This window comes from Adiantum capillus-veneris, chromosome 5 (genome assembly GCF_014529385.1).
Source record: "Adiantum capillus-veneris isolate H3 chromosome 5, ASM1452938v2, whole genome shotgun sequence".
Taxonomy (NCBI): Eukaryota; Viridiplantae; Streptophyta; class Polypodiopsida; order Polypodiales; family Pteridaceae; genus Adiantum; species Adiantum capillus-veneris.
The window spans coordinates 153,706,468-153,729,277 of NC_140935.1; the positions used below are offsets into that span (position 1 = coordinate 153,706,468).

At 43.5% G+C, this 22,810-nt stretch overlaps 1 protein-coding gene across 3 annotated transcripts in view; it reads left to right on the forward strand.

Moving 5' to 3' along the window:
• Positions 1-22,810, forward strand: part of LOC147458329 (Low-density receptor-like protein) — a 97,158-nt gene that overhangs the window by 7,498 nt on the left and 66,850 nt on the right. Inside the window, exon 2 of one of the 3 annotated variants that reach the window (XM_086512991.1) lies at positions 8,588-8,633. The exons of the other annotated variants lie outside the window; for them this stretch is intronic. Within the exon in view, the coding sequence (XP_086369117.1) occupies positions 8,588-8,633 (46 nt within the window). The remainder of the gene's footprint in view (positions 1-8,587; positions 8,634-22,810) is intronic. 3 annotated transcript variants of the gene reach the window in all.

Genomic DNA, 22,810 nt, shown 5'->3' on the forward strand with positions numbered 1-22,810 from the left:
AGCTCCTACACCTCCGATTATTCCAAGAGCATACAATCCACAATGCCATTATCCAAGCTCTTATACAAGTGGGGCCATGCCATTTAATAATAACATGCCACATCAGACACCCCCTATGCCTAGGGCCACGCCTGTAAACTTTGGACCATCGTCTGGTACACCACCATACGAAATATGGGACCCAAGAGCCGCGCGTATGCCAAGGCCAAGGCCAACTCTCATCTCACATGTGGTTCCAGGAGCACATACACCCATTATACTTGCTCAAATAGGAGATTTGGCAGCATTTGCTCAAACTATCGGTCGCTCTATTGCGGAAAACATGCGTAGTGCACTTGATAGAGAGCCTAGGAGCAAGGCAGTTCAAGTAGCTAAGCTCACACAGAAATTCAATGGAGACGGAGATGCTAGAAAGCATATGGAAGTCTTTGAACATGTGTGCGATTCCTTGGAAGAGCACAATGAGCTACATAAGTGTAAGGCTTTGAGTTTGACCCTAAGCGGAAAGGCTGGAGATTGGTATAGAACCTTAAGAGTAGAAGAGAAAACGATCTACTCTACTCTTAGGAGACTGTTCTTAAAAGAACACATACGAGAGGGAGTACTTTGGGGTGTAGTCTCTCAGCTCCAGAAAGCCCAACGAGAAGAAGGTGAATCCGTGAGAGACTTCATTAGTCGCCTAAAGAATTTGAATTCTCGATGCAATCTAAACGAGCGATTCAACAACAACCAATTGCTCGATAGATTCATTAGGGGACTACGACATGAAAGTATCTATAATGGCCTAGTCATTAGAGGTATCACTACTTGGGAAGCAGTCACCATGAATGCAATCCAATTGGAGGATAATTTAATGATTGCAGGAGAAAGAGTGTCTGCCGAGCCGAAGTCTAGTAGCTCGCAAGCGTCAGGGCATGAGCCAATGAAGATAAAGCCAATCGTGAAAGAGCAAACGATATCTGAGATGACTCTGGCAGATCTCACCAAGGCCATCCAAGAAAGCCTTAGGGGTAATCGTGCTCCACAAAACACTCATATGTATCCAAGAAGGGAGCAACAATGGTGCTCAATTTGCTTGGGCCCACATACTACGAGTGAATACACTACTTTCAGAGTAAAGTTTAACGAGACTTGTAACGCGTGTGGTAGGTATGGCCATCAAGCGAAGGATTGCCTAATGCTTAAACGCATCATGGAAAATAGACCGCCTATAGCTTGGGCAGACTCACCTCGAGTTCTTGCATTGATGCCTACCCCACCTTAGGAGCAACAATTGCCATTACAACACATGGTCCCTAGAACCCAAAATGTGGTCCAAACCACACCGTTGCCACCTCCAGTGCTAGGACCGCAACCCCCTCATCCAAGAGTTACACCTATGAACCAAATAGGTTGCGAGTCATCTAGTACTTATGTAGATTGCGAAGAGGACATAGACTCTAGTATCATCTATGGAGTCGACATGCTTGAGGAGTGTCCCATGTACTATATGGAAGACCATTGGGGACAAATCAAACCGGTATATCAAGCTACTGCGCTAGCAGCAAGAGGCCAAAACATTAATAGTTTTGCCAGGAGACCACCTCTTCAGTGCTACGAATGTGGTGGACCACATCGAGTAGCTGAGTGCCCCATTAGAATGCAAAAGAATGCTGCACTAATGCAAACAAGTCAAGGGAGTGCATTGGCAATGCCAATACTCACTTGTAATCGTTGTGGCATAGATCATTTGATCGCACAGTGTCCTAACAATCCAAACGCGCCGAAAATCACACCATTGAACTTAATAGAGATTGTTGATGGGACACCACCAACTATAAACATAGCACCCGTGAATGCACTCACACGGTCGATGCTCCAAAAGCAAAATTACATCCTCAAAGAGAGAGATGCTGCATCCATTGGCCGAGCGAGAAAGAAGAAAACACGAAGAAAGAAATCCCTTAATGCTTCTAGCTCAAAACCTAGTTCAAAGACTAACATAGGGACATGAGAGGATCCCGTGTATATGAATGACCCTGAGGATGACTCAGATTCGATAGAGACCACGGAGACCAAAACTGTTACTACAAAGGAAAAAGCCAGTGAGGAGGATCACGAGAGGGAATTACGACGAACACCAAAAGAGTATTCAAAGTTAAACCACCCAGTTGCGAACCCCCAAGATAAGCCACGAGAGACAAAAAATGAGGATTGCAAGAGAAAGATTGGAACCTATCCAAACCCAACAGTGGAAATTGAACGAGTCCAGCAACTGAGGGGTTTGGTGGAAGAAACTCAACGAACATTAGAACGTGAACCTAAACATATCCAGATGTCGGACACACTGTTTCCCACACAAGTTCAACCTCACAAGAACTACAGGCAGTTAGCTATACCCAGTATCATTCGGGAAGAGAGTGAGGGTAGGACATCTGAAAGTAGACACACACCTTTCCTACTAGAGAGAATGTTTGGTGAGGGAATGCCCGACCCCCTTGAGGAAGTGGAGATTCCATCTTCACCATTCTCTTGTCAGGGTCCTACGTCCCACAAGATGCCATTAAATGTTGCCAAATTGATGGATTTCATGTCTTCAGAAGTTAGAACCACCATCATGTCGAAACTATATAAAGACCCCGAGTTAGTCTCAGCTCTTCGAGCCTTCCTCAATGGAGAATTACAGATCGGATTACCACAGTTTGCACATATGAACAAACCTGACTCGGTAATGAATGATGAGGAACATTTAGCACCACCATCTGACCTAGCGAGACATGAATCTGTAATTGAAATACCCGTTAACAAGTTGGGGCAATACTTTGAAGGTGATGAATCTAATGCTACTCTACCAATCACTATTAAGGGATTAATTGTAAAGGGGGTCCTTGACGGTGGTGCGGGAGTCAGCATGGTGACAAAGAGTTGTTGGGAGTCTATGGGGAGACCTCACCTTGAAGCCACAAGCGTAGTGGTAAAAATGGCTAATGGATCTATTGTTACGCCTATTGGAATGCTAAAGGATCTCAGGATCAAGGTCTTGGGACATAAGGTAAGACAGACTTTCATTGTTATGGATTTTTCCAAGCATCCTATGTCATTTGAGATGATCTTAGGGCGTCCATTCATGAGGGAAGCAAAAATGGTGCATGACTGGTCCAAAAACCACGTCTACTTACAGTTCCAAGACTCTGTCATTCGAGTTGATCTTTTAAGTGGTCGAACGCATCCTCTAGGAAATAAATTCATCATTGATAATCGATCAGACACAACAATTCACTCAGCTCCATTACAGTATTGTTACACGTGTAACGAAGACACGGATATTGGGGAGAACTCTCCTTATATGGATATCCTACCCGGAATGGCTGAGTCAGACAATGTCGATTGGATGCACCTAGCGGAAACTATAGATACATGGGGAGCTAGAGGAACAACCTGGGTAACACCAGATGGGGAACAGATACCACACATTGCACCAATAAACATGTTAGGTGTAGCGCATGTAACATCCGATGATAAGAAAGAGGCACACCTACCTGAGAGTGAAACTGATGATTCCTCAAAGGCTTCAGGCCAATACACATCAGAAACGGAATCTCAGGGAGAAATGGATTCAGAACCCGAGGAAACATCGAGTGAACCAAGTATAGAAACTAAACACTCAAGGCCTAGTACGACCATCTATGGTAATTTATATGAGAGTGAAGAAGATACAAGTGAAGACCTATCAGGCGAGTCGAGTTCAAACATTTACCAAAATCAAAACCTTAACAAGAAACAAAGGTCATATAAGAGACGACGATATCGAGCAAATGTGAGAGCTAGGATAAACAAGGAAAGATCTATTGCAGAATGGCTTAGCTATCTAGGGGCATGTGATGCTCATCGAAAGCTAGTAGACAATTGGGGTGAACATCTCCAGAGTGTCATGTGGTGCAGCCCGCGACCCATTGACCACGCTCAATTGGAGGTTACAGAGCCGAAATTGAGTCGAACTATAAGAAGACGTCAAAACCGAGAGTTAGTACAACAACAAAAGGAGGCAGAACTAAAAGAAAGGTCTCTGTCAGGACAAGAGCCTGCTGACTTACATACGGCTCCTGAACATTTTAAATCTTATACCACGGGGGAGCGAAAGGTTGTGTATGCCAAAGCCCAACGAATACCTACCAATGGAAGCAGTGGAGTCTATGATGGTCCAGCGGTAGTTAAAGAGATAGAATTAGCAGAACCAGGTGAGGAGTCTAAACCAGTCTTTATTGCTCAAGACCTTACCGAAACTGAAGAGGCTGTACTTAAGGAGCTCCTCAAGGAATACAAGGATATCTTTGCTTGGACATATCTGGACATATCATGACATGAAGGGCGTTCCACCTTCTGTGGTGCAACATACAATTCCCATGATCAACATTGCTAAACCCGTCCAGCAACGACCCTATCCAATGAATCCTAAGTACGCCAAAATTGTACAAGAGGAGATTGAAAAACTTATCCAATGTGGATTCATATACCCTATTGAGCACTCAGAATGGGTTTCTCCAATAGTCATTGTGCCAAAAAAGAATGGGAAACTAAGAGTGTGCGTGGACCTCAAGAAAGTTAATGCAGCTACTAGGAGAGATCATTATCCCTTGCCATATTCAGAACATGTGCTTGAAAGAGTTGCGGGCAAGGAAGCTTATAGCTTTTTAGATGGGTACTCTGGTTACAATCAAATCACAATTGCATTAGAGGACCAAGCTAAAATTGCTTTTATCACAAAGTTTGAAGTGTTTGCATTTCGTGTTATGGCTTTTGGCTTAACAAATGCCCCTGCTACATTCCAACGATTAATAAACACTGCGTTTAAAGAATTTCTAAGTGAGTTTTGTGAAGCTTTCCTAGACGACCTTTGTGTTTATTCTTCTTGGGAGAAGCATTTGTTATATCTACGAAAAATATTTGAAAGGTGCAGATTTTATCGCATCTCATTGAACCCTTTCAAATGCCAATTTTGGGTTAAGCATGGAGTCATTCTAGGACATATAGTGTCCAAGAACGGGATATCCACAGATGAGAGTAAGATTAAAGCCATTGCCGATTTGCCACCACCTACGAACTATAAAGGAGTTCAAAGATTTATGGGCCATGTTGGTTATTATCGAAGGTTTATTTTAAACTTTGCCGAGATAGCGCGTCCATTGTACAAGCTTCTTATCGAGTTTCACTGGACGGAAGAATGTCATCAATCTTATGAGTTATTAAAGAAGGCCCTAACAAGTGCTCCAATCCTGCGAACACCTGATTGGAATGTACCTTTTCATGTGCATATTGATGCATCAAACTTTGCTATTGGGTGTGTTCTAACTCAACCAGGAGAACATAAATTGGACTACCCTATTAGCTTTGCAAGTCGCTAATTAAATGATGCCGAGATGAACTACACTACTACAGAGCGCGAAGGTCTAGCTATGATTTACGCAGTAAAGAAATTTCGCTGTTAACTTCTTGCTACCAAGTTTGTGTTTTATGTTGATCATCAAGCATTGCTATATTTGGTAAACAAGCCGTGTTCCACAGGTCGAATTACACGATGGTTGTTAATTCTTCTTGAGTTTGACTTCACCGTTGTTGTGAGGCCTGGGAGGAAACATGTCATGGCGGATCATTTATCTCGTTTTCCTAATGACGAAGCTCCTACAGGGGTTGATGATGAATTGCCTGATACTCCTTTGTTCATTGTTGAGACAATGCCTGAATGGAGTGATTAACTTCTTAGTTAATGGTTTTCCACCCAAAGAGCTGCGAAAAGATATAGCTAGAAAATTAATCAAGGAATGCGAACCCTATTGCTTACTGGCTGGAACTCTCTATAAGAGAGGAAAAGATGATGTTCTTAGACGCTGTGCCCGCGAGGATGAGTATTTATATATTTTACAAGAGGCACACATGGGCGTAGCTGGTGGTCACTTTTCAGGAAAGTTGACTGCCCGAAAGATCTTACAGTCAGGCTATTGGTGGCCCACTCTGTTTAAGGATGCATCACTTTTTGCAAAGGGATGTGATGAATGCCAACGCTTCAAGAAGCCACAAAGAAGGGATAGGATGTCTCTACATCCCATCAAGGTAACCAAACCATTTGAAAAGTGGGGCTTAGACTTTGTAGGACCGATTAGTCCGGCTGCACGTAACACGCAATCACGATATATCATTGTGGCTACCAACTATGTAACCAAATGGGTTGAAGCAAAAGCAACACGAAAGGCGGATGCAAAAAAAACAGCTAAGTTCCTCTTTGAGAACATTATCACACGTTTTGGATGCCCCTTTGAACTTGTGAGTGACAATGGAACTCATTTTATAAATGAAGTAATAAAAGAACTCACATTAAACTTCATGATATCTCACCACAAGTCTACACCCTATTATTCCCAAGCAAATGGCCAAGCTGAGAGTACCAACAAAACTCTCATCTCCATTTTGACAAAGACAGTTGAGGCTCATCGCACTGATTGGGACCTAAAGCTTACATCAGCTTTATGGGCTTATCGTACTGCGTATAAAGTTGCTATTAATTGCACACCGTTTAAGATGGTGTATGGCCAAGAAGCAGTTATGCCATGGGAGTTTCTCATTCCTAGTCTTCGAGTAGCTTCTCAAGAAGGTTGGGATGGTAACCCCTTAAGTGGAGCGATTATATATCTTGGAAAGGCTAGACGAAGAGAGGCAATTAGCTGTGCGAAATGCTCTAGTGGAGAAGGATAGGAGAAAGAAGTGGTTTGATAGCCATTTAAAGGATAAAGACATCAAGGTTGGTGATAAAGTTCTTATGTACGGGGTACGTAATGAAAAGAAGAAATTGAAATACGCTGGTAAGGGACCATATCGAGTGTGTGAAATTACCCCGCGAGGTACCATTCGTGTGGAGACTCTAGATGGAGTTGAAACCATTGGATTCCTTAATGAGAGTAAATCCAAAAGATATTATGATCCTCTAAGCCAGGAAGAGTTGCAAGCCATCCATAAAAAGAAGGCTGCCAAGGAACAAGCAGAGCTTAGAAAAATCCAAGCAAGAGTTGAGGCTCGAGAACGACAACAACGTCTTAGATGCCAACGAGAGGCTAATCTGGGAATCACGCAAGCATTTTTCGAGGACACAGATGACGACTCATTAAAATCTGAGCCACCCCTACGATACCCAATTGAGCTAAATAGCACCTATGGGAAAGTACTATACAATGCCTTATTAGATACGGGAGCTAAACACAATTTGTTGTCCTATGGAGTTTGGTGTCAATTAGGGAAACCGACCCTATCCCCTAGTACGATGCAAGTCAAGGGCATTAATAAAAAGAAAACTGCTATTCTTGGAGTCCTTCAGACCCCTGTTGTCTATGACAATGGAAGCATAGTGCAGAGGTTTCTAGTCATGCCTGCGGGAGCTATGGAAGGCAACGTAAACCTGGGATGCACGTGGATGTTGGCAACCAAATGCACTATTGATTGGGATACTAGTAGTGTCACGACGCGACCACCGACTCTTACCCCTATCATTCAAGCAAAGTCACCTACGTTGCAAACTCTAGCAAAGTTGAAGGATAGCCAACATTCACAAGCCAAGGTGGTTAACTCGTCTTTGCCGGCTACCCATGAACCTAGCACTTCAACACTTGTAGTTGCAGCAAGCAGTAATATTGCAAGTACTCAACTTGCACGACCTAAGAGTACATATCAATGGGTCCCCAAGGCCTTACTTCCAACTACCTCAACCCTCCCATCCATTCCAAGAAAAATTTTTCCCGGAAAACCAAGAGCGCGCCCTAGGAGAGTCAAGACCAAATCACGATGGATTCCAAAACAACTATTAGAAGCCCAAGGCTACTATGATGGAAATGAGCAAATTTGGGTACCTAAACGTAAAATGTGTCCTTCCCTATCGACAACAAACCCATATGAGTCAAACAGTGTAACACTAAAGCCAATGGTAGACCGTGGGAAGGGAAAGATCATAGAATGCTACACACCTAGTCCGGAGCTAGTTTGGGCTCCAAGGCAAAACCAATTTATTCCACCTAGCTCAGGAAGGGGGGAGTTCCATGAAGCTTCTAGCTCCTCATGTAATACATCCATAGAGATAAAAGCTTCTACACAGCCTCCACCTACAATAATGGACCTCCATGAAGCTACAAAGGAATCCACATCTTCCAATGTTCAATAATCACCTGATGAACCACTTCAAGTTCGATCTTGGGAGAGTACCTTACCACCCTTGCAACTCGACGAGGCACCTAAGGTAATAGAAAACTACTGGCAAAAATCTTCACCTATAACAACTTGGGACAACTGGTTTCAAAGGGTGACGACATCATTTCAAACGGTATGATCTACTCAAGGAAGGGGGGAGTGTTTTTGGACATACATTATTCACTTGCTTCCCTCTCAACCTTTCTCCCTGACCTCTTAATCTCCAATCTTAAAGAATGTATATATAAAGCGTTATACTCACAAAACAAGATAAAAAAGTAAAAGTTCAAGAGCCATAACACAAAATCATAAAAGCAAATTATGCACAAAACACGATCCTTGTAATATTTGCACTCTAACCATCATCTATTTGCGTGTACAGATATGGCTAGTACGCTAGAGTCATCCACTCCTGCCTTGGGTGAGAGGTACCCTCGTTACTTTTCACAAATATTTCACATGGTCTTTCCAGTGCTTGCATGTGAATGGAATTTGATAGGTACGCTAGCATGTGAGAGGAATTTTGAGGAGTTAGAATGGCTGATACGTCTCTTGACCACGTTTGATCCATACTTAGTAGAGAGCGTTTCTCCCATTGCACAAGCCTACCCTTTTGACCAAGATGACTATAGGCGTCTAGTGACCTTCTTAGTAAACATGGGCACCTATGATGAAGAAGAAAATTTACAGGACTACACGGATGACACATATGGTCTCATGGATGATGACTTTGTTTATCTCGACGACGAGGATAGGGGTTTAGCCTTAGGGTTTCCCCCCAACCTCTACAATATCCTATTCCTTTGACTCTCTAGGGGGAGTGCAAATAATTAGGTTAGGGTTCCTTATGTTTTTTGTTGTGTTCAAAAATGTGCGCTCCTTGCCGCAATGTCGAAGCAAGGGACTTGCCTAACACTGTGTGCGAGCCACAGACGGCTCCAAGCACACAACTAGCTTAACTAGTAAGCTCAAAAGAGGGCAATGGTGTGTCACTCACCGCTCTATGCTCCTGCCGTGGAGGATTCCTCACCGCGAAGAAGAAGGAGACGCCGCTACGTCGCGCTCAACCGCTTCACCGCCGTCGTGCCGCCGCAATGCTCGATCGCACTCTCTCTCTCTCTCTCTCTCTCTCTCTCTCTCTCACACATACACACACACACAAGGAGGTGAAGAAGAAGAAGATGGAGATGGAGATGGAGCAAGAGCACTCTTCTATTGCACAAATGAGAGAATGAGTGAATTTTAGGTTTAGTTGACTTTTATATGAGCTCACCCTATTCACACTTGGGCGCCCATGCTTAGCCAACTAATCCCTTGAATGTTCCAGTTAGAGTGCGCCTCTCATCAGCGATCACTCTTACCCTTTTCCTATTGGACCGACAAGCCCGATACCTGACTCTATAAGTAAATAATACAACGTCCGCCGTAGGTTGCAACGTCCGTCGTAGGTGATAGGGTGTCCGTGAGCCGTGAGGGTTAACATGCCCCCCTTCCTGATGTAGATTCCGTCCTCGGAAGCTATTGAGTTGAAGCTCGTTGGTCGAGGTGGAAGAGCATTTGAGATGAATGTCCTTAGCCTTCTTTAGTCACTGCAAAATCAAACAACATTGCACAGTAATTGCATTCTCATAAGCGATTAAAAAGCATATGCAATTTTAGGCATACAATTGATTGGTAACAGAATTTTAAACAATTTGTCAGCAATAAGCATTAAATTGCAATGTAATCAAATGCATAAACAGATGTAAGGTAAAAAATTAAACAAGTCTGGGTCGCTAATTTAACGGTCGAAAGGCACTAGAGATCGACTATTAATACCATGGGTAAGCTTCTTAATTTTCTCTGGTTAATTAAGTTGTTTAATCGCGAGAGCCAAGTATTTCATGTTCGAGGGCTAACTAGAGGCTATACTTAGAAGACCTTGTAATTAAGCTACGATAAAAGGAATTTCTCATGAAATCATCGCCTGATTGATTACCTTTTCTTTGACTCCCCAAAGTCTTTTCACAGTGATTCAATTTTGATGTGTGTGCTTATTTTGTATGCCTTGGGTTTTTTGCTTTTCAAGGGAAAGCGTCCACACTAGGAACCTCTAGGGCTCTAGTACCATAGGCAATACATGTGAGTGAAGTACCAAATCCAGCTGAGATTTCTCTTCCAGCTTAAAATTTTACATTGTGGCACTTTGATATTTTTTTGTGTTGTTTGTTTTCATCATTTTAATTTTGTAGCTTTGGGGGGTCATATAACTCTGATACACCTCCCCAGGCTCATCACACTAGTAAACTCCCTTTATAATACTTAAGCTAAAGGTCAATAGGGTCAAGCCGACTAGAAAGCCCTAGTACATTTCACACAATGCTGCCTAAATCGGGTTAAGAACCTAAGTAACCATTGCTTATTAAGAAGCTTACCCATGGTATTAATAGTCGATCTCTAGTGTCTTTCGACCGTTAAATTAGCGACTCCAGACTTGTTTAATTTTTTACCTTTATGTCTGTTTATGCATTTGATTACATTGCAATTTAATGCTTATTGTTGACAAATTTTCTAAAATTCTGTTACCAATCAATTGTATGCCTAAAATTGCATATGCTTTTTAATCGCTTATGAGAATGCAATTACTGTGCAATGTTGTTTGATTTTGCAGTGACTGAAGAAGGCTAAGGACATTCATCTCAAATGCTCTTCCACCTCGACCAACGAGCTTCAACTCAATAGCTTCCGAGGACGGAATCTACATCAGGAAGAGGGGCATGTTAACCCTCACGGCTCACGGACACCCTATCACCTACGACGGACGTTGTAACCTACGGCGGACGTTGTATTATTTACTTGTAGAGTCAGGTATCGGGCTTGTCGGTCCAATAGGAAAAGGGTAAGAGTGATCGCCGATGAGAGGCGCACTCTAAGTGGAACATTCAAGGGATTAGTTGGCTAAGCATGGGCGCCCAAGTGTGAATGGGGTGAGCTCATATAAAAGTCAACTAAACCTAAAATTCACTCATTCTCTCATTTGTGCAATATAAGAGTGCTCTTGCTCCATCTCTATCTCCATCTTCTTCTTCTTCACCTCCTTGTGTGTGTGTGTATGAGAGAGAGAGAGAGAGAGAGAGAGAGAGAGAGAGAGAGAGAGTGCGATCGAGCATTGCGGCGGTGAAGCGGTTGAGTGCAACGTAGCGGCGTCTCCTTCTTCTTCGCGACGAGGAATCCTCCACGACAGGAGCATAGAGCGGTGAGTGACACACCATTGCCCTCTTTTGAGCTTACTAGTTAAGCTAGTTGTGTGCTTGGAGCCATCTGTGGCTCGCACACAGTGTTAGGCAAGTCCCTTGCTTCGACAGTGCGGCAAGGAGCGCACACTAGTCAAACGCATATGATGCAACTAAGAAAAGAGCTGCTATTACCTATTGATGGTTAGTGCCGACTCATTCAATCCATTGTTTCAATCCCCAACTCTCTTTGATCCTCTAAAGTTGACAACACATAATAATCGGAATTGTTTTATTTTAATTATTTATATGGTTTCTCTTGAGTGGTGCTCAAGTGTGGTTTATCGCCGATAGTCCACACACCATCCTTGTGCCCTATAGAGACTTTTTGGAGGCTGGAGCTATTAGTCGGACGGTTTATGGTATATCTCTATTTGTTTCCTCCTAGTTCTTTGTAACAGGCTTGGCACTAACAAGGCAGTAATCTCACAACAACACAACAACACATGAACAATACTGAAATCTTTAACACTTCAACTTGAAAGCAAACAGTAGTCGTGACATGAAGAGGTGGAATTCCACTACTAGATGCACTCCCCCCAAAGTCTGGCGTCCCTTTCGGTACTTCTATTTATATTGATAAGGCATAGAGTACAACTGTTGGGAAGTCGCTCTGTAATTGTGCAACCATGCATTGTCTACTAGAGTGCTGGCAAGGCCTCACTAATAAAGGCTCTAGTGTAACAATGTCAGTCTTTGTAAAGTTTTAACTTAATTACTAGAAAATTATTATTTAATTAGTTGTGTTTACATCATAATAGAATTAGTAGTTCTAGGGTCTCAAGTGTGCCTAAATGCGGGCTAGAACACCTCAGGGATACCCTAGCAAAAAAATATCTTGAAGCCTTAGTGATTGGGAAATCAGGCCGTCATTAAGGGGTAGACAGTAGCCTTAGATTTTAGGCTCAAAAAAATTATGTGCGCCAGTGCGAGCACAGGATTGAGATGGGCTCCTTAGAACAGTGATCCTAAGGCCTTCATTATTTTTGATAAGGCCTTAGGATAACCAAATTAAATTAATTTTAGTTTTTTGTGCCCGGACAAGTGTGAACAAGTTCGAGGGGGGGGGGGGGGGGGGGGGGGTAGGGGCAAAGAAAAGTTGAAATCGGGCGTGGGAACTGAAGAAAAGAATGAAGATTTTGGGCAAATTTTTGGCAGAGAAGTTTGCCACAACAGAGTAAAAGCGTCAATTGTAGGTTGACATGTGTGTGAAAAGATTGATCAAGTACTCCAGAGACCGGAGATTTGCAAAACACGTGAAGAATTACCCGATTGATGAAATTTACTTAGATGGCGTGAGGCCACTGATTCTTCTCTCAAGTCAGGAGGAAAGCTGAAAGGACAGACGAGTGCACACAAGCGGAACTTGTACTTGCAGAAAGAGCTGGATATAACTCTTGAAAAGAAGATGAACCATAGGATCATCAGAAGATAAGCCAGAGAGTTACAGAGCAGCCGCTGAGCGCGGGAGAAAAGGAAAGACGAAAGCAGGATTGATACCAGATTTTGTGGGAACGGCCGACCCTTTATTAGTTGAACGAAAGTATCGAACTTTGCAGAGCAGGGGGCAAAGTGCAAGACCAAGAAGCCCTTATCTTCTTTGATGGAGAAGCCAAGGCCAACTTCAACCGAATTGGCGGCTTGATTTGTAAGGTGTAGTGGATGTGAATGTTGAACTTTGCTCAAGATGAGTGCTCCGAACTGTGCTCAAGGATTCCTTTTACTTATGGAAGGGAGAGCCTTCCGTTCCTTTAGTGAGAGAGTACAAATGATCACAAACAAAGTGGGTAAACAGTGTGCATGAAAGTGCTGAGACTGAGAGTTAGACAGAGAAGAATACGACACCAGACAAGTTGTCAAACCCTTCTCCAAGGACCCCTCTCTCGATGACGAGAGAAGTCTATGCTATTGATTGCACAATCTGATACAAGATGTTGATGCAAGTTCTTGACGCTACAATGCAATGAGGTTCTAAGTCGGAGACGACGACGATGACGAGGCCACGGCTGGCTGAAAACGCTGGTTCCATCTGTTGAACAAACGCTGGTTTTGTCTGTTGGAAACGTTGGACAGTAGGGTTGAAAAACGCAATTTCAGCAGGTTGAAAACATTGTTATACTGATCTGCTGAAAACGCTGGCACTGGAACTGTTGTAATTGCTGAAAAACGCAAGGGCTTGCAGGGGGTTCTTGCTTGAGAAGGTTGCTAGAGGGCCTGCTGCAAAGGTTGCCTGTGCTCTCTTTGCTTCTGCTGCTCTACTGAGTGATTGCCAGTTTTCTTTTATATTAACTTAGCATATTTACCCTACCAAGTTTCCCAACAACGTCACTTATTAATAATAAGTGAAAAATGGCTAAAATAGGGAAAATAGGTCTATGCACTGTAAAAATTCTTCTGATGGATTTTGATGGTAAGGCTGATGATCATGCCTGTGCAACCAGAGGATATGCATCTACTCTAAGTGCCTGGGTATGCACGGTCTGCGAACAGACTCACAAAAGTGTCAGAACACTTCCTAATCTAGGCTGACTGAATTGAACTGAACCCATGTCATGAAGTAGCTTGTCCCGTACACATAGGGTTAGATGTGCACGTGACATCCCCTCCTTTTCAAAGTGAGGTATTGGTACCGAACTGTATGGCGTCGAGGGAGATCGCCAATAGCATCTGGAATCCTGGAAAGGACTCTTTGCCGGCCCACTCTGATGCGTGGGTCATGCGATACTTGAACTTCATAAAGGTCTGCAACGCTTGCTTCTTTGGGCCGCGTCGAAAGCGACAAAGGCATCTGTGGCTGCGTCAAAGCTCCAACTTCGGCTATAGTCGTGAATCTACCGTCTTCAAGAATCTCCGAGGAGGAAAATTCCTGAAACCACTTCCAACACAAAAACATGAACATACCCATTCCATGTAAAGTGACTGGAAAAATTCTAGGCTTCTTTAAAGATTGTGCATGCAATGTAGATGAACAAATAGACGGAGTGCCAAACCGTTCATCAAACACACGCAAAAATTGGGATCGAAACTTGTCTTTCTGATCTAAATCTATGAACTGTGGCAAATCACAATGGACATGCCAATGCTTGATGCTCAATCTTTCTTGTGCTCTTTCGGATACTGTGTCATGCCAAGGAAGAGACATGAAATGTGGATTCCTTGAATGCAAACATGTCATCTTTTCATGAGTAATCTTGTGACGTGCACATCTAACCCTGTGTGTACGTGGACAAGCTACTTCATGACATGGATTCAATTCAGTTAGCTTAGGAAGTGTTCTGGCACTTTTGTGACTTTGTTCGCAGACCGTGCATGTCCAGACACTTAGAATAGATGCTTATCCTTTGGTTGCACACAACATGATCATCAAATTACCATCAGAACCCATTAGGAGCATTTTTATAGTGCATAAATTTTCACTTATTATTTTTAAGTGACTTTGTTGGGAAACTGGGTAGGGCAATTTTGCTAAGTTAATATATAAGGAAACTGGCAGTCACTTAGTGGAAGCAGAAGAAGCAAAGGAGAGCACAGGCAATCTCTTGCAGCATGCCCTCTAGCGCGACTTCTCCAGCAAGAACCCCCCCCCCCCAAGAAACAAGCGTTTTTCAGCCTACTGAAACCGCGTTTTCAGCCTCAGTATACCAACGTTTTCAGCCTACTGAAATCGTGTTTTTCAGCCTCAGTATTGCAGCGTTTTCAGCCTGCTGAAATTGCGTTTTTCAACCCTACTGTCCAACGTTTCCAGCAGACAAAACCAGCGTTTTCAGCCCTTGAAACCAGCGTTTTCAGCCAGCCGTCGTCCTCGTCGTCGCCGTCGTCTCCGACCTAGAACCACATTGCATAGTAGCGTCAAGAACTTGCATCAACATCTTGTACCAGATTTGTGTAATCAATAACATAGACTTCTCTCGCCATCGAGAGAGGGGCCCTTGGAGGAGGGTTTGACAACTTGTCTTGTGTCGTATTCTTCTTTCTCTATCTCTCAGTCTTAGTACTTTCATGCACAGTGTTTACCCACTTTGTTTGTGATCATTTGCACTCTCTCACTAAAGGAACGCCTTTCCGTAAGTAAAAGGAACCTTGAGCACAATTCGGAGCACTCATCTTGAGCAAAGTCCAACAGTCACATCCACTGCACCTTACATTGGTATCAGAGCTTTGGCAATGTTCTGTATCACTCAAGGAAAGAACCACAATAATTTTTTTTGCTTGTTGCGGTCGCACAGTACACTTGGACGTGTCGATTCCTAATCGTGTTTTTGAAGAGTGACAAGAAACCCAAGAAAGAAGGGCTTGTCCAGCCTCTCCTTGTTTCTCTTTTCACTCATTGAGAGTGGACAGTGCACTTAGCGGCCGGTCAATTGACGTGAGGTGGGAAAAAGCAACCTTGGTGTGAGCGCAAGGCCGCCAAGGGGTGCGCCTGCGTGAAAGAGAAGAGCTCGGGTAAGAGAAGATCCTTCTCTAACACAGATTGCAAGCTAAATAAGAACCTCAAGTGTCACGATTGTGACTATGTTAACAGCAATACATCTACTCCTAGTTGCAGATACGCGAAGTGCCATGCCAAGGAGGACCCCTGCGCTTGGATGGTCACACCCCTTCGCCCAAAAGACGTGTCTCTTCGCCAAAAGACACATTCCTTCGACGACTGGTCACACCCCTTCGCTCTACGGGTGCGACTCTTCGCCCTATGGTTGCAGCTCTTCGCCGAAAGGATGTGTCTTTAAGTCTAAAGTCACGTCTCTTCACCAAGAGACGTGTCTTTTCATTTGTGTCTCTTCGTCTCCTATATAAGGAGCCTATTGTACTCAGTTTTCAACAAGTCAATCAATCAAACACAGAGTCTTCTAAGTCTTGTCTCGAGTACAGTTCAGTTTCTTAAGTCTTAATCATGAGTTTAAGTACTTAATAAAGGATTAGTACCTAGAATCCTCACATCAAGACTCCAGAACCTCAAGAACCCAAGAACCACAAGAACCCAAGTTCCTCGTGAACTTAAGAACCCAAGACTTCAGTGTATGGTCATTTTCCGAAGCGGAATGGATACTTCACATGGAGGTGATGAGCATGGAAGTGGCGAAGAAGAATTTTCCCCACCAGGAGGTTTTTCCGACCCTCCCCCTTCCCCATCTACGCCAAGGATTGCAACAGATCCTATGGAGACTTTTCTCAAGATGATGATAGACAAAAAGTTAGAATGCGAAGAAAGAAGAGCAGAAAGAAAGGCCGAATTGGATCGTGACCACAAAGAAAGAATGGAAGCCTTAGAGCGTGAGCGCAAGCAAGCGCACTTGGCAGAAGCGCAGAGAGCCCAACACATGCAAGAGTTGTTCCGACTCTTTTTTAGTGTGCAGGCGCAGATTGACAAGAATCAGGAGAAGGAGACTCTTAGTCTTGTCTTCTCCAAAGCACGACACACATGATTTGCACGATAGTGATAAGCATGATGAATTGCATGATAATGATAAGCATGATGATTTGCATGATCAAGATGTGATTATTCACGAGCATGATGATTTGCATGATAATGATGTGATTATTCACAAGCATGATGAATTGCAGGATAAAGATGTGATTGTTCACAAGGATGATGGTTTAGTTGATGCTGTTTCTAGGGAAGCTAACGTCATTGCAGATTCGATCAATCACGGTGGCCCGATCTTGGCTCTCGAGTCGAGGTCCAAAGAACCCCCACAGGAAGTATTATGTGTTCGAATGATTAGTCAGCACGCATTGTTCGAGTGTTTCATTCGTGATGCTTTCCTGTATTTTAGTCACCGTCCTTATGTGATCCCTTTTCATAGGCATGACATTATACGATGAGCACGTTTCACTCATGAATGAGCACGGATGTATGCGGATTACTCATGAAAAGATGAAATGTTTGCATGCAAGGATTTCACATTCCATGTCTCTTCCTTGGCATGACACAATATCCGAAAGAGCACAAGAAGGATTGAGCATCAAGCATCGGCATGTCCTTTCTGATTTGCCACAATTGATAGATTTAGATCAGAAAGACAAAATTCGATCCCAATTTTTGCGTGTGTTTGATGAACGGTTTGGCACTCCGTCTATTTGTTCATCTACATTGCATGCACAGTCTTTAGAGAAGCGTATAATTTTTCCAGTCACTTTACATGGAATGGGTATGATGTTTTGTGTTGGAAGTGGTTTCAGGAATTTTTCTCCTCGGAGATTCTTGAAGACGGTAGATTCACGACTATAGCTGAAGTTGGAGCTTTGACGCAACCACAGATGACTGTCGCTTTCGGCGCGGCACCTTTATGAAGTTCAAGTATCGCATGACCTATGCATCAGAGTGGGCCGGCGAAGAGTCCTTTCCAGGATTCCAGACGCTGTTGGCGATCTCCCTCGATGCCATACAATTCGGTATCAGTACCTCACTTTGAAAAGGAGGGGATGTCATGTGCACATCTAACCCTATGTGTACGTAGACAAGTTACTTCATGACATGGGTTCAGTCCAGTTAGCTTAGGAAGTGTTCTGACACTTTTGTGAGTCTGTTCGCAGATCGTGCATGGCCAGACACCTAGAATAGATGCATATCCTCTGGTTGCACACAGCATGATCATCAAATTACCATCAGAACCCATCAGGAGTATTTTTCCAGTGCACATACCTATTTTCCCTATTTTAGCCATTTTTTACTTATTATTTTTAAGTGACTTTGTTGGGAAAGTGGGTAGGGCAATTTTGCTAAGTTAATATATAAGGAAACTGACAGTCACTTAGTGGAAGCAGAAGAAGCAAAGGAGAGCACAGGCAATCTCTTGCAGCAGGCCCTCTAGCACGACTTCTCAAGCAAGAACCCTCCCCCAAGAAACCAATGTTCTTGAGCCTACTGAAATCGCGTTTTTCAGCCTCAGTATAGCAGCGTTTTCAGCTTGCTGAAATTTCGATTTTCAGCCCTGCTGTCCAGCGTTTGTAGAGCAGACGAAACTAGCGTTTTCAGCCCCTAAAACCAGCGTTACGAAACTAGCGTTTTCAGCCCCTGAAACCAGCGTTTTCAGCCAGCCGTTGTCCTCGTCGTCGCCGTCGTCTCCGACCTAGACCACATTGCATAGTAGCGTCAAGAACTTGCATCGGCATCTTATACCAGATTTGTGCAATCAATGGCATAGACTTCTCTCGCCATCGAGAGAGGGGCCCTTGGAGCAGGGTTTGACAACTTGTCTGGTGTCGTATTCTCTCTCTCTATCTCTCAATCTCAGTACTTTCATGCACAGTGTTTACCCACGTTGTTTGTGATCATTTGCACACTCTCACTAAAGGAACGGAAGGCTCTCCCTTCCGTAAATAAAAGGAACCTTGAGCACAGTTCGGAGCACTCATCTTGAGTAAAGTCCAACAGTCACATCCGTTGCACCTTACAAATCCGCATACATCCGTGCTCATTCATGAGCGAATCGTGTTCATCGTACAATATGGCATGCCTATGAAAAGGAATCACATAAAGACGGTGATTAAAATATAGGAAAGCATCACGAATGAAACACTCGAACAATGCGTGCTGACTAATCATGCGTACACATAATACTTCTTGTGGGGGTTCTTTGGACCTCGACTCGAGAGCCAAGATCGGTTCTTCGTGATTGATTGAATCTGCAATGAGGTTAGCTTCACTAGAAAAAGCATCAACTAAACCATCATCCTTGTGAACAATCACATCTTTATCCTACAAATCATCATGCTCGTGAATAATCACATCTTGATCATTCAAATCATCATGCTTGTGAATAATCACATCTTGAGCATGCAAATCATGTGTGTCGTGCTTTGGAGAAGAAAAGACCGAGAGAGTTTCCTTCTCCTGATTCTTTTCAATCTTCGCTTGCACATTAGAAATGAGAGATGAACAATGAACAACTTGCTCCCCACGAATGACAATGGGAGAGTCACTCTTGCCATTGAAAGTGAAAGTATTAGCTGCCCAATCAATGAGAGGGTTATGCTCACGAAACCTTCGAATGCCTAAAGCATATCACATCCTAAAAGAGCAGAGACTACAAATTCTATGCGGAAGTGTAACAAACTTGGACACTCCAAGTCAAGAATCAACTGCGACAGCACCAAATAACCACTTCAAAACAATTCACAGATCACAATAGATTTGCACTAGCCCGGCGGAGTTCCGTGCCTAGAGATATTGGCCCAAAGACTGGCGCCCCTTTCGGTATTTCTTTTTGTATTAATCAATCATCAAAGTACAAGAGAGCGGTTAGGGTTTCACTCTCAGACTCTGCGTCCAGATGCTCTGAGAAGTGAGGCCCTCACCACTAATTTAAAGGTTACAAGGGATGCCCAAAAGCAGAGCCCCAAAAGCTTTTAAAATCAAAAGCATCAGTTCTCTCTCTCTCTTAGAGAGTCTTTTCTCTTTTTTTTATAAAAAAAAAAGCAAAAGCAAAATTCGCGTCACTCATCATTTTCCAAAATTTTTTTTTAAAAAATAAAATTTTAATAATCCGCCTCCGCGATTTCCGGAATTTAGGGTTTTTGGCAAAAATTAGGGTTTGCAGGAATTTTAGGGTTTCTGGCAGAAATTAGGGTTTCTGCTGTCCGCCACGTCATCACTTTGTGACATACCCCCCTCTTGAAAGCATTGTAATCGACCGTGATTACGCCTGCAAAACCGACAAAAGCCATAAACCGTCTTAGCAGACACTGACTGTTAGTACCTACGTACTAGGAACACACATCTAGCACATGTACAAAATCGACAGTCACATCACCAGACATCACAGGACATCACCAGACATCACAGGACATCACATGACATTCAACATTCATTCGGATCTTAGACCATGATTTATCAGCAATGTAGCTAGCAATCACATCTAGGTCCAATCGGGACCTCATCGATGTCCGATTGACTAACCCCTATTGCAACCATGTCTATTCGAGATCAAGTAGACCAAAATGCTGCAGTCATTTTGTCTATCAGTTCCTGCACTCACAAGAAGTCAAGAACAAATCAGTATCATTATCAGGAATTCCATTTCATAAAGTCATCTTGCAGAATACTGTCAGCTCTCAGTATCCCTGAAGCTCAAAGAGACATCAATGACTTTAGTATCAAAATCGAGGCATCTGTTGACAAAGGAGCGGAGTAACTCCCCTCTTGTGCATCCCATTGCACCAGATCTTCGGCCAAGCTGAGTTTCTGGGTTCCGTTTGGAGTAGACTATGCTAAACCAAAACATCGAGGTAAAGTTTCACAATCCGAGGAGTATCTGCTAGATCCTCCTCCTCCATCCACTTCGCATCAAATGCAGGAAAGTTCTTGAACTTAACCAAGAACCCGCCTTCGGACTTTACCTTTCTTCGTATCATTATGTGCCAAAATGTGTTCAGGAACAAGGATCTCCTCGTTTTCTTCCACTTTGGGTTGCTCATCACGCTCCCCACCATCAGGCACATCACCCTTAACAGGTTTCAAGAGACTCACATGCAATGCATTGTGAATCCTCCAAGTATCTGGCAGTTTCAATTGGAAGGAGACATCATTTATCTTGTCAGTAATCTGGAAAGGTCCGTAGTATCACATACTAAGCTTTGGAAAAAGCCTCTCCTTTCCCTTTTTCTTTCTTAGGCGTGCCTTCTCAAAAGTAAGAGCACCCAATCATCCTCCTTCAGTTTCCAGTCGCGACGATGGCGATCCGCTGCCTTTTTTTGTCGTTCTTGCGACTTCTGCAAAGTCTCGCGAACCTTGGCAAAAGCCGTATCCAGATCTCTCGTATATTCATCCGCTTCAAAGATCTTATCTTTCGTGCTCAGGAAGGGTGGAACCTTTGCAGCACCTTCAACAATCTCAAATGGCGCCGTCCCTGTCGATGAGTGTATCGTGTTATTGTAGGCAAATTCCACCAAAGATAAGTTCTTTTCCCATTGAGTCTTTTGATGCGAGATACAAGACTTCAATAAATCTAAAATCACTGAATTGGCAATCTCGGATTGCCCATCAGTCTGCGGGTGGAACGATGACGAGAACTGCAACTGCGTGGCAATGTTCTCCCAAATTGCCTTCCAAAACAAACTCATAAATCTGGGGTCTCTGTCGGAGACAATCGTCTCTGTGTCATGTAATCGGAAAATCATCGTGATCATTCTGTATTCTCGGGAGATAAAAAAAAATGAAATCCATTTCAATATTTTCCTAGGGGCGGGTGGGTATGGGTAAAGGCTGTAACAATCCTTGTGCCTTATGCCTGTCAAACTTGACCTTCTGGCATACCAAGCAACTGCGCACAAACTCTTCCACATCCTTCTTGAGTCTCCGCCAAAAGAAATCTCTCTGTACCCCTTTCATGGTGGTAGCAATGCCGCGGTGACCCGTAAAAGGTGGACAGTGGCAATCAGTCATAACCTTTTCCCTCAACGGCTGTGTAACTCACAACATAGTCTTTTTCATCAAGTAGCCTTCCCGAAGGGTGTATCCAGCTACTGTCTCCCCATCCCGTATCCGTGTGAAAATATCTACAAAATCTGTATCTGTGGCACACTGATCGACCATATCCTCGAAGCTCCTATGATGTATCGCGGAAATAGCCAGAACCAACGGTTTCCGAGACAAAGCATCTGCCACCACATTCTTCTGTCCCTACACATGGACAATCTGGAAGTGGAACTGTGACAAGATGTTCAGCTACCGCATCTGCTTTTCCGAAAGCTGCTTCTGTGACAAGAAGTAGCGCAAACTTTGATGGTTTGTAAAGACAGTAAAATCCGCTCCGAGTAGGTAATGCCGCCACTGAGTAAGAGCATGGATAACCGCCAAAAGCTCTTTCCCATAAATCTGTGCTGTCATCTCCGGCCTAGAGAACAAACGGCTCTCGTAAGCTATGACATGGCCTTCTTGCATCAAGACCGCACCCAGACTACGACCACAAGCATCACAAAATACTTCAAATGACTTCTGCAAGTCCGGCAAAGTCAAAATAGGTCCCGTAGTCAATTTCTCTTTCATCTCTGAAAGGCAGTCACCTCTGTGGGTCCCCACGAAAAAGGTACTCCTTTCTGTGTCAAGGTATGCAAAGGGGAAGCAACCTCTGCAAACTTTCGTATGAACTGCCTGTAGTACGAACACAATCCCAAGAAGCTTCTAACTTCATGGACATTCCTCAAATCGGGCCAATCACGGATAGTCTCTATCTTGGCCGGGTTCATTTGCACTCCTGCTGTTGACACAATGTGTCCCAAAAAATGTATCTCTGGTAGGAAAAATTCACTTTTCGTAGCATTAATCACTAATGTGTGATCTCGTAATGCCTGAAGGACTTGAAGCAGATGATCTCTGTGTTCTGCCTCATTCT